At 37.5% G+C, this 12,605-nt stretch overlaps 1 protein-coding gene and 1 non-coding gene across 7 annotated transcripts in view; one reads left to right on the top strand and one right to left on the bottom strand.

The window, feature by feature from the left end:
• GSK3B (glycogen synthase kinase 3 beta) overlaps positions 1–12,605 on the bottom strand; it is a 179,181-nt gene that overhangs the window by 121,902 nt on the left and 44,674 nt on the right. For all 6 annotated transcript variants that reach the window (XM_059687739.1, XM_059687736.1, XM_059687737.1 and 3 more), the window contains one exon: positions 10,995–11,188. In XM_059687739.1, coding sequence (XP_059543722.1) covers positions 10,995–11,188 — 194 coding nt within the window. The remainder of the gene's footprint in view (positions 1–10,994; positions 11,189–12,605) is intronic.
• On the top strand, positions 2,536–2,641 carry LOC132232077 (U6 spliceosomal RNA). The gene has a single exon (XR_009452239.1). It is a non-coding gene; the product is annotated as a U6 spliceosomal RNA (small nuclear RNA).

The following is a 12,605-nucleotide window of genomic DNA, read 5'->3' as shown; positions in this document are numbered from 1 at the left end:
GACATTAAAAGATTAATAAGAGATTATTACAAAGAATTCTATACCCACATATTTGACAACCTAGATTAAATGGACAAATTCCTTGAAAGACACAATTTACCAGAATACACACAAGGAGAAACAGATGATCTGAATAGGTTTCTATTAAAATTTTTTAATTAATAATTAATCATCTTCCAAAACAAAAAGCACCACACACAATTGGGTTCACTGGTGAATTCCACCAAACATTTAAGAAAGAAGTGGTAATAATTCTCTAGTCTTTTCCAGAAGACAGAAGCACAGGAAATATCCCAACTCATTCTATGAGACCAGCATCACCCTAATACCAACACCAGATAATGACATTTCAAAAAGAAAACCTACAGACCAGTATCTCTTGTGAACATAGATGCAATAAGTCTTAACAAAATATTAAATAATTAAATCCAGCAATGTATAAAAACAATTATACACCACAACCAAATGGGATTTATTCCAGGTATGCAAGACTGGCTCAACATTCAAAATCAATTAATATAATCCATCACATCAAGTGACTAAAGAACAAAAAATTATCTGATCATATCAATAGATATAGAAACAGTATTTGACAAAATTCAACATCGACTCGTGATAAAAAAAAACAACTCTTAGTCAACTAGGAATAGAGGACTATATCCTCAACATGATAAAGGAAATCTACAGTTAACATTATACTTAATGGGGATAAACTAGATATTTTCCTGCTAAGAACAGGAACAAAACAAGAAAATCTTTTCTCACCATTCCTATTCAACACTGTACTGGAGGTGAAGAGGATGGGGAGGGGGAGGAGGGGGAGGGGAAGGGGAAAGGGAGGAATATAGATTTGGAGAAAAGAAATAAAACTCTTTGTTCACAGATGACACAACTGTCTGTTAAAATTCTCAAGGAATCAACACACACAAAAAAACCCTTCTGAAACAATTATAGCAAAGTTGCAGAATACAAGATTAAGGTACAAAAGTCAAATGCTTTCTTATACATCAGCAATTGACAACTGGAATTTGAAATTAAAAACAATACAATTACACAATTTATATTAGCATCCCTCAAAATAAAATACTTAGATATAAATCAAACAAAATATGTACAAGATTTACATGAGGGAAACTATAAAACTCTGAGGAAAGAAATCAAAGATCTAAAACAAACAAACACATATTTCATATACATGGACATGGAGACTCAATACTCTTAAGATACCAGTTCTTACAAACCTGATCTATAGATTCAACACATTTGAAATCCCAGCAAGTTATTTTATGAATATAAAATAGTCAACACAATACTGAAGAACAGTCAAAGAAGTGACATTAACTGACTGGAGTTTCAAAAGGTTAAAAATGGAAATCCCATTTGACCCAGTAATCCCACTTCTAGGAATATATCCCAAGAAATCAGAAACACCAATCAGAAAGAATATATGCACCCCTATGTTCATAGCAGCACAATTTACAATAGCTAAGATTTTGAAACAGCCTAAGTGCCCACCAGCAGATGAGTGGATTAAAAAACTGTGGTACATCTACACAATGGAATACTACACTGCTGTGAAAAAGAAAGAACTCTTACCATTTGCAACAGGATGGATGGACCTGGAAAGCATTATGCTAAGCAAAATAAACCAGTTAGAGAAAGATAAATATTACAAGATCTCATTCATTTGTGGAATATAATGAACAACATAAACTGAATAAAAATAGATCAAGAGACAGAGAAGCATCAAACAGACCGTCAAATCTCAGAGGGAAGGCAGGGGAGGGTGTGTGTGTGGAGGGGTAGAGGGATGGATAAGAGATCAACCAAAGGACTAGTATACAAGCATATAGCCTAAACAATGGACACAGACAGTAGGGGGGGGGGGGGGGGTAAGGGTATGTGCTGGGGGATGGGAGCAGCCGGGGAGAGGTCAATGGGAGGGAAAAGGAGACATGTGCAATACTTTAAACAATAAAGAATTTAAACTGATTTAAGAGAGAGAGAGAGAGAGAGAGAGAGAGAGAGAGAGAGAGGTGTACTTATAAACTATAATAAAAGATGATATGCCCTGGCCAGTGTGTTCAGTGGTTAGAGCATCGGCCGGAACACCGAAGGGTCACAGGTTCAATTCCAGGTCAAAGGCACATACCTGGGTTGCAGGTCTGAACCTCCGCCCTGGTTGGGGTTCGTGTGGGAGGCAACTGATCAATGTGTTTCTCTCACACCTCTCTCTCTCTCTCTCTCTCTCTCTCTCTCTCTCTCTCCCCTCCCTTTACTCTCCCCTTCTGCTCTCTCTAAAAAAAAAAAAAATAGAAAGAAATCAATGGAAAAAAAATATCCTTGGGAAAGGATTAACAACAAAAAAAGAAGAAAAATAAGATGATATGATGATATTGAAGAAAAACCAAACAAATAGATCACTGAAACAGAAAAGAGAGTCCAGAAATAGCCACCAAATATAACCAACAATTTTGACAAAGGAACAAAGGCAGTGCAATGGAAAAAGGATGATCTTTTCAACAAATAGTGCTAGTGCTTATTTCGGCAGCACATCTACTAAAATTGAAATGATACAGAGAAGACTACCATGGCCCCTGCACAAGGATGATACGAAAATTTGAATACTTCACAAACAAACAAACAGTGCTTGAACAACTGGAGAGCCACAGCAAAGAAATGAATCTAGGCACATCAAAAATTAACCCTAAATGGATCACAGACTTATATGTAAAAAGCAAAACTATAAGACAACAAGAAGATAACAGTAGAAAATCTAGGTGTTCTTGGGTTTGGCGATGACTTTTCAGATGCAACACCAAAAGCAAAATCCATAAAAGAAAAATGGATAAGTAGGACTTTTCATTAACAGTTAAAACTTCTGCTCTAAGACACTAATGAAAAGACAAGTCACAGAATGGGAGAAAAATATGAAACATACATCTGATAGAGTACCATTATCCAAAATATACACAGAATTCTTAAAACTCATCAGTAAGAAACCCACCATGAAAAATGGTCAAAAGGCTGGAAAAGATATCTACCCAAAGAAGATATACAGATGACAAATAAGCATATAAAAAGATGCTCAAAATCATCTATCATCAGAAAATTACAAATTAAGACAATGAGATACTACTACACTCCTTTTAGAATGGCTGAAATCCAAAACGCTGACAATACCAAAGGCTGATGAGGATGAGGTTAATTTGTAGTCTTTAGGGATTTCTATATATAACTAGGGGCCCGGTGCACGAAATTCATGCACTGGGTGTGTGTGTGTGGGGGGGGTGTCCCTCAGCCCAGCCTGCCCCCTCTCACATACTGGGAGCCCTCAGGCGTTGACCCCCATCACCCTCCAATCGCAGGATCGGCCCCTTGCCCAGGCCTAATGCCTCTGGCCTAGGCGTCCGGCCCGGGCAGCGGGGTCCCACAGCTGCAGTGGCCCCATGATCGTGGGCTTCGCTTAAGGCCCAGGCAAGGGACCCCTAGCTCCTGGGACTGCCAGCTTCGACCGTGTTCAGCTCCCATCGCTGGCTCCACCCCTACTTCCTGCTATCACTGGCCAGGGCGGCAAAGGCACCTGATTCTCTGATCATGGCTGGGGGGCAGGGCAAAGGCGGCCCCAGGGCCGCCTTTGCCCTGCCCCCCAGCTCTTAGCTCCCCCCTGGGTTTCTGATCACTGTCAGTGGCAGGGGGCTTCTTCCTGCTTTCCCTTTCGCCTCCCTGCATTGTGCCTACATATGCAAATTAACCGCCATCTTGTTGGCAGTTAACTGCCAATCTTAGTTGGCAGTTAATTTGCATAAAGCCTTGATTAGCCAATGAAAAGGGTATCGTCGTACGCCAATTACCATTTTTCTCTTTTATTAGTATAGATATGTCATCTGCAAATAGTGGCAATTTTAACTCTTCCTTTACAACCTGGATGCCTTTTATTACTTTTTCTTGCCTAATTGCCTTGGCTGCCTTACATTAAGTTCTATTTCTCTTTCTCTCAAGCCATTCAAACCACTGAAAGCCAGAAAGAGATCATTCAGGACCACAAATACAATGGCTCTGTTTCTTTTCCACTCTGGAATGATAGAGGCAATTAAATTATATGTAATTCTAAGAGTAAAATCAACAGAACCCTTCCACACCAACCTCTGTACAAGTTTCTAAAAAAATTTTACCATTCTGCAAAGGTACTTGGGAAAATAGTATAACATAGCCTGAGTCCTCAAGAAGCTTGGTATGGCAATTATGAAAATGTACTTCACAGGTCTCTCACTACAAGGAACATCATTGACCAACGGTGCCAGCTGTGAACTCTCAAAGCTATTCTGTTATTGGGGGCAAGCCAAGATTCCCATGGGCTGTTCCTAGTCATGGACTGAGCATGACAGACATATTTAATGGCATCCTTTCCCAGGAGACTCTGGCCTAGGCGTCCGGCCCGGGCAGCGGGGTCCCACAGCTGCAGTTAAACCTTGGGTTGAGAACTCCCCTTTGGTTTTGCTGTAGCTTTCTTAGAACTTCACTGCAGTGTAAGGCTTTTCTTATCCAACCTGCCTTTGTCCTCCCCTGTAGTGTCTGCTTGATAACTACAAGTTTTCATGATCCAAACAAAGCTCCATATAGCATGACTAAAGATTACTATTTCTTTTTAAGTTGTCTGTCATTTTTATTAGGAAATAGATTTTCCATAAAAGACTTAAAACAGCTATACAAAAAGAAATAACTAGGTGCTTAAAAATAGGGTTACCATATTTAAGAGAAATAAAACAGAAAAAAATCCGGAGTAACAGTTTGTAGTAATTCAGATGCCTAAAACTTAGTTATAAGAAGTTTTAAAATTTAGAAAATGTTCTCATATACATTGCTTCATTTGACACATGCAACATGGAGAAAAAAAGGGAGCAGAATAATACTTATTGAGTTCTTTTATGTACCATAAACATTGGTGTGGGGCCGTGGTCAGCAAATTGCGGCTCGCGAGCCACATGTGGCTCTTTGACCCCTTGTGTGTGGCTCTTCCTAAGCCTTAGGAGTACCCTAATAAAGTTAATAACAATTTACCTACCTATATAGTTTAAGTTTAAAAAATTTGGCTCTCAAAAGAAATTTCAATCGTTGTACTGTTAATATTTGGCTCTGTTGAATAATGAGTTTGCCGACCACTGGGACTCTGGGGCATTGCTATAGTTGCAGCATCTCCCTTTTACAGTTGATGAAACTGAGTCTCATAAAGTTACTAGAAACGTTCAAGCATGCAAAACTAATAACACTGGACAAAGGTCTTCTTTCTCCTATGCTATCTTCAGAATACCACTCAAAAAATAATCCTATCCCTAAGGATCCAAATCAGATGTTATCTCACCTCACTCTTCAAATGTTATATATTAAAAGTACAGCTAAGGCACACGCCCGTGGTTGCAGGCTCCATTTCCAGTAGGGGGCATGCAGGAGGCAGCCCATCAATGATTCTCTCTCATCATTGATGTTTCTCTCTATCTCTATCTCTCCCTCTCCCTTCCTCTCTGAAATCAATACATTAATTTTTTAAAAATGTAGAGCTCTATTCACTCTCCATTCATAACAGAACAGTGACACTTCACATCTCCACCCCCCACATCCCAACCACACAAGTGAAACCAAGCAGGAGACCTGAAACCTATGACTTAATTCAAAGGAGAAGTGAAATTAATAGTTAATGATCACTAATTAATTAAAAATGCAACTTACTGATCTTCAAATTGGAAAAGCCAGTCTCAACAACCAGTGGTTTTTGGGATTGATTAACCTTCTCCCTGCTCTAATATCAAAGGTCTCCTACATAAGATACCTAACTGGATGGACATCAACCCTACAACACCATAATACATTTCCTATCACAAGCACTTCCAAATTGGCTAAGTGAAGAAGTTTAATTTTACTTTAAGTAATCTGTCACAGTATGATGGCTCACCGGAGGGGGGGGGGGGGGGGCGTAGGGCATTCAAATTGTAAGTAAAACCCTAATAATATTAAGCTTGTCACAGAAATTCCTTCAAAAAATACACACACCTCAGTGTCTTAGATATAAAGCTTACATGACTACTGATGTAGGGATAATTATTCTTGGTTTTCCTTTTATCTCTTATTATTCTCTCTCTTCTTATTTCACCAAAACAAACTGCCTCTCATTGACACTAGCAAGTTCAGCAGGTTGGCTTATGTAATTGAGCAAGGAGAAGACTCCATTCCAAACTTTTTCTAGAAATACGTATTATTTCATGAAATCCTAGCCAACAGGTATGTAAATCAAAGATGTAAACCTACAAAATTTTAAGAGGCAAAAAAACTCCTACTTTTTATGATAATCAAGAAAAATAAATTGATCACTATATTTAAAAATCTTCTTTTTAAATAGGTAACATTTAGCAAGGAGAACCAAGAATACTTTAATTCCACAAAGGAAAGATGATACAGTGGAAAGAACTGAGCTTGGTGTAAGGCAGCTTGCCACTTCTTAGCATGTAGGAGAAAAAAGCACACAAAAAAGAAACAATAGTAACTATACAATAGCAACAAAAGCCATAAAATTCTTAGAAATAAAGTTAACAAAAAATGTCAAAAGCTTGTATAAATAAAACTCCTGAGAGACACAAAAGTTAATTTGAACAAATGGAAAAGATAACCTCTTATTCCTGGATAATTAAATATCACAAATAGATTAGTTCTTACTAATTTATAAAGTTAATGAAATTTCAATTTAGAGTATCAACAACCTTTGCTTTGGAATTAGCCAAAATGATACCAAAGTTCATACAAAAAAATAAACATTCAAGAATAGCTAGAAAAACACGAAAAAGAAAAGCTACATTGGTGAATTAGCCCTACCAAAGAAACAAACAAAAACATTTTAAAGCACTGTATTTAAAACAGTGTGGTATTGACATAGCAGTATGCAAATGACCTACTGGAACAGAATGGAAAGTTCAGAAATAGACCAGTACATGTGGAAATTTAGCATATAATAACAATGGCATCTTAAATCAGTGCAACAAAGATAGACCTTTTAATAAATTGTACTAAGACAACTGGCTAATGATATAGAAAGAATAAAAATTAGATCAATAACTCACACCATACATAGGAATAAACCCCATACAAAGGAATAAACTTCAAACAAATCAGAAATCTAAATATAAAAAGTGAAATCTTACCAAGTACTAGAAAAAAATTAAGAGTGAACTTCTCTTTACCTGAGGAAAGGCTTTTTTCTATAAGGAAAGGCTTTATAGTGAAAAGGCTTTCTAACCATAAATTAAAATCCGAATATGATAAGAGAACAGTAAGTCTGACTACATGGTGGGGAGGGGTGAATTTTACATGGCAAAATATATACTATATAAAGTAAAAATACTACCCTTTACACAGATAAAGACTAAATCCATAATAAACTCTTCAGAGTTAAGACAAAAAGACCAAAATCCATTTTAAAAATGGGCCCCCCAAAAAGACAATTCACACACAAATAATAAAATGGACAGTGAACAGATGAAAAGATGGTAAAGTACATCCACAATAAGATTGTAAATTAAACTACTACCTACCAGACTGGCAAATATTGAAAAGTAAAGCAATGCATGTTGTCAAAGCTGTGGGGAAATAGGCACTCATATTATTGGAGTGAATGCAAATTGGTATAACCCTTATGGAGAGGAATTTAGCAATATCCAACAAAACTGCATATGTGTTTATGTTTTGATGAAGCAGTCCTACTTTCTCTTAATCTACACTGAAGATATACATCTAATTTTAAAAAGGACATATGTAAAAGGTTTTTCATAACAGCACTCTTAGAGATTTACAAAATACTAAAAAGAAATTAAATATCCACACATGGAAAATTGGTTGAATCAATGCTGCAATGCTATGTAGCTATAAGAAGGATATGCAATGATTCCCAGGAATCATAGCTAAGAGAAAAACCAAAATACAAAAGAGTATCTCAAATGTATTCCCTACCTTTCATGTAAGAAAGAAACCAAGAAAATTATTCTTAACTGCTCATTTGTGCCAAAGAAACCCAGAAAAAATAAACTGAAACATAATGAGATTGGCCATCTACAGGGAGTGAGCACAAACAAGACAGAGAGAATACGAGGGAAAAATACATGTATATTTCTGGCTTTTGGAACCAGGTTAGTGTTTCAGATTTAAAAAAAAAAAAAAAAAAAAAACAGAAAGAATGGGGATAAAGTTCTAAGAATGGATAGATACATACAGAAACAGATGAACCAAACTGTATTTCAAATAAATAATGTAACTATGCTAGAGGGAAAAATTTATGTTAAAAAAATAAATTTTAAAAAAAACAAGGCAGAACCAACTCAAATATCTCTGAACAGAATATATGGGTTTGATACAGCGATGATAAAATGTAATAAAGCACTCTGGAGTCAGACTGCTTGGATTTAAATACTTGGCCATTTATTCATGTGCTAAGTGTGACCCTGGGCAAGTTAATTTATCACTTCTTTGTGCACAGTTTGCCTACTCCAAATAATAACCAATCTCATAATACTAATATTATGTCTCAAATAAAACCACACATGTAAAAACGTTAGATCATTGTGCATATAAAAAGTACTTGGTATTTGCTATCATCAACTACTAATCCAAAGAAAACACTGAATATGTGGGCACCCAAGAGACACACATAATAAAAATGGAGTCCTTGTCATGAAAAAAAAAAATTGGAAATTTTCTAGTGTTCAAGGAATTTAGAATAGCAAAATCCATTTGGCTGGCTGGAATCATCTGGGAAATTTCATAAAGGAAGAATCTGGCATGGGTCTTAGACTTAGATAGAAGAATGGGAGTGATGTGGAAAGATAATGGGAATCTGAATAAAAGCAGAGAGGTCATAAAGACCAACATAGGTCAAGGGCCGTGACACAGAAAGGTTGGAAAGCTGAGTATTTGAAGATCAGGCAAGACTATGGAAGCTCCTAAATGTATAATTGAACTGGGCAGGTTTTATTTTCTAGACTACGTGGAACCATAGGAGATTTGTATGTAAGAGAAACAACATGACCAAACTGAACTATGGGATTATTTTAGTGTTGGTATATAGAAGGGATCAGAAGGAAGAGATCAGAAGTAGAGTCTTATGAGTGGTTCAGCCAAACAATGACAAGGGCCTGACTAGAATGGTAGTGATGAGGAAAGGAAAGAAGGAATAAATCAACAAGGCAGTGAGGGGAATAAAAAAAAGAAATCAAGTTTGATAATGATTGCATATGAGGTATGAGAGAATAGGTTTTAGAGAATAGAAGAGTCTGAATGACAAGATAAATAATGCCATTAGAAGGAAAAAGGAATTCAAACTAACCGAAATGATTTCTATTGGGGTCTTAAAAGTTAAGTCAGGGTTGTATAAGAAGCCTTGACAATCTATACTAATAAAAGAGAAAAATGGTAATTGGCGTACGACGATACCCTTTTCATTGGCTAATCAAGGCTTTATGCAAATTAACTGCCAACTAAGATTGGCAGTTAACTGCCAACAAGATGGCGGTTAATTTGCATATGTAGGCACAATGCAGGGAGGCGAAAGGGAAAGCAGGAAGAAGCCCCCTGCCACTGACAGTGATCGGAAACCCAGGGGGGAGCTAAGAGCTGGGGGGCAGGGCAAAGGCGGCCCTGGGGCCGCCTTTGCCCTGCCCCCCAGCCATGATCGGAGAATCAGGTGCCTTTGCCGCCCTGGCCAGTGATAGCAGGAAGTAGGGGTGGAGCCAGCGATGGGAGCTGAACACGGTCGAAGCTGGCAGTCCCAGGAGCTAGGGGTCCCTTGCCTGGGCCTTAAGCGGAGCCCACGATCACAGGGCCACTGCAGCTGTGGGACCCCGCTGCCCGGGCCGGACGCCTAGGCCAGAGGCATTAGGCCTGGGCAAGGGGCCGATCCTGCGATTGGAGGGTGATGGGGGTCAACGCCTGAGGGCTCCCAGTATGTGAGAGGGGGCAGGCTGGGCTGAGGGACACCCCCCCCACACACACACACACCCAGTGCATGAATTTCGTGCACCGGGCCCCTAGTTTGAGATAACAGCACAACATTGAGATACCAAGAACCAGTGGGCATTTGGCAACATGGGAGTAGTGATTGGGAGAGAGAGAGAGAGAACTGATGACAAAATTTGTAGATTTGTTTCCTAAGAAACTAAAACCACCTTAGAATGTTCGAGACATTCTAAAGCAAGACACTAAAATGTGTGCTACTTCAGAGCAGTAATCACCTCACTTTTTTTACATCCCAAAATGTTTAGCATAGTTCCTAGCACACGGGAGACTCTCAGTAGAATGTTGCAGAGGTGGGAGGAGTAGAGGAAGGTATAGAACTGCATGTCTTACTAATGTCAGAACCTTGACTATAGCCCAGGTCTCCTGACTCTCCATTATACCATAACATAGAGATGACCTCCAAACATCCATTCATAGGATCCCCTAAAGAAATGGTGTAAGAAATGACAATAAAATGAACTGTGGGGATTGCTGGTTTCTAGGGACAAAGAGAGACATAAGAAAATAGTAAAGAAAGATCAAAGTTATTGCGGGGAGTGTGTGTGTGGGAGATGATAGTGTTGAATAATAGATTCAAAGGAAATATTTAAAGAAAGGAAGCAAAGTCAAAAATATCAAATGATCCTCTGCTACAGTCAATGTTTCTCTGGTCTACTATACCTGTGAGACCCAAGGCAGGAAAGGTAACTTTTTAAAAGTAGAAAGTAACATGTTTTAATCTACATTTCACAGCATTTTAAATGCATGAATCACTAATAGCAGTAGTTAAAAAATAATGCAATCTTCAGATTTTATTTCTACACAACATATAGCAGAAAATAAAATCACTATAGTAAATAGTTGAGCTGAACAAAAATATGCACAATAAATGAAATGTGAAGCAAAAAGAAACTGAAAATCATGTATTAATAGCAAAATACATGAAATACTGAAGGTCTTACCTTAAATCTCTTGTCTTGCAATACTTTCTTGATGGCAACCAATTCTCCTGAATCACAAAGTTTGGCTTGATATACCACACCAAATGACCCATTTCCAATCACTTTAGTGTCTGTATAGCTGACTTCTTGCGGCCTGTCTGGACCCTGCCCAGGAGTTGCCACCACTGTGGTCACCTTACTGCCATCCTTGTCTCCTAAAAGAAAAAAGGTATAGACAAGCTATTTTTAAATGTTTATCTTAGTTTATAATATAGAGTTACTTCAACTATTTGTTTCAATTTAAGTATTTCTTTCCCACCATTTATTCAGTAATTCTATAGATCAGGTGCACCATGCTTAATACATGTGACTCTATATTTAATGGAAACAACACCATGAAGATAATAGTACTATTCCCATATTAAACATAATGGGAAGAAAGGTGAACTCACTAAGGTTTGAATCCTATCTATACAATTCGAAAAAGCCCTAGTTATTTCCTCAAGGCTTCCTTATTGTACTTGAAAATAAAATATGTTAAGTTGCAAATGTCTAAATATGCTCACTCTATTCATACCACTCTGCCTTTAGGAAGGTAAGGCTTTGAGTTTTTTGCTTCTTCATGTCTTATTTCTTTTTTAAGAAAACAGTGGAATGCCTCTCAGAAAGGTCAGATGGAAAAAAGTAACAGGGAAAGAATGTTAATTTGGGGTAGGAAATGCAAAATCTATTCTGAACTTAGCTTCATTCATAAGTAGCTCACTGGCTCTGGGGTATCTGCCCACTCATGGCCCTCTCCTACCTTTTTTGCCTTTCTTCACCTGACCCCCTGACCCAGGAACAATCTAAAGTCTCTGCAATTCAAGCTCAAGAGCCACTTCCTACTTGGCATAGTTCACAATGATCTTTTCCTCTGAATTCTTAATCTACTCTAAACAATCCTATGCTACCTAGCACCTAACTTTAGAGCTCTAAATTATTCTGTTATTGATTTCAGAATACACACAGATTCTTGTGAGTACAATCATTTGAAGCAGCAATTATGATTTCTGCTACTTCTCTCTTCCTTGACAAATCTAAAACCAATTCTCAGTACAAAATAAGTCCATAGGCTCAATGACTAAACTACACATTTTCCTTTTTGTCCTCTACTACTTTAATTATCAATTTTATTTGTAAGATGCTAACCTAATAAAAGAAAAAATAATGTAATATTTAACTCTAGATAGCAAGTCAAGATTATGAAGCATTCATTTGTACCTCATATATAAAAAGATAAAAACTAGATTAAAAAATATAATCTAGTTTTCCAGTGGCTTGAGTGTTTTCTCCTACCAAATATAAAACTGTAAGATAAATGAATATACAAATATTATTGGTATATTATAACCAATATTTTAGTCATTTAAGTTCACAGAGGTATTAATATACACAAAAGTCAATAATATGCACAGTCTATATATTATATTAAGGACAGCTATCTTTTCAAATTATTTTTTTTTATTGGTTTCAGAGAGAGGAAGGGAAAAGGAGAGTTAGAAACATCAATGATGAGAGAGAATCACTGGCTGCCTCCTGCACTCTCCTCGCCCCCTCAACTGGGGATGGAGCCTGCAACCTAGGCATGTGCCC

This window comes from Myotis daubentonii, chromosome 3 (genome assembly GCF_963259705.1).
Source record: "Myotis daubentonii chromosome 3, mMyoDau2.1, whole genome shotgun sequence".
In the NCBI taxonomy this organism is placed as follows: Eukaryota; Metazoa; Chordata; class Mammalia; order Chiroptera; family Vespertilionidae; genus Myotis; species Myotis daubentonii.
The sequence above is the reverse complement of the archived record's forward strand: the minus strand, read 5'-3'. Positions and strand labels throughout refer to the sequence as shown.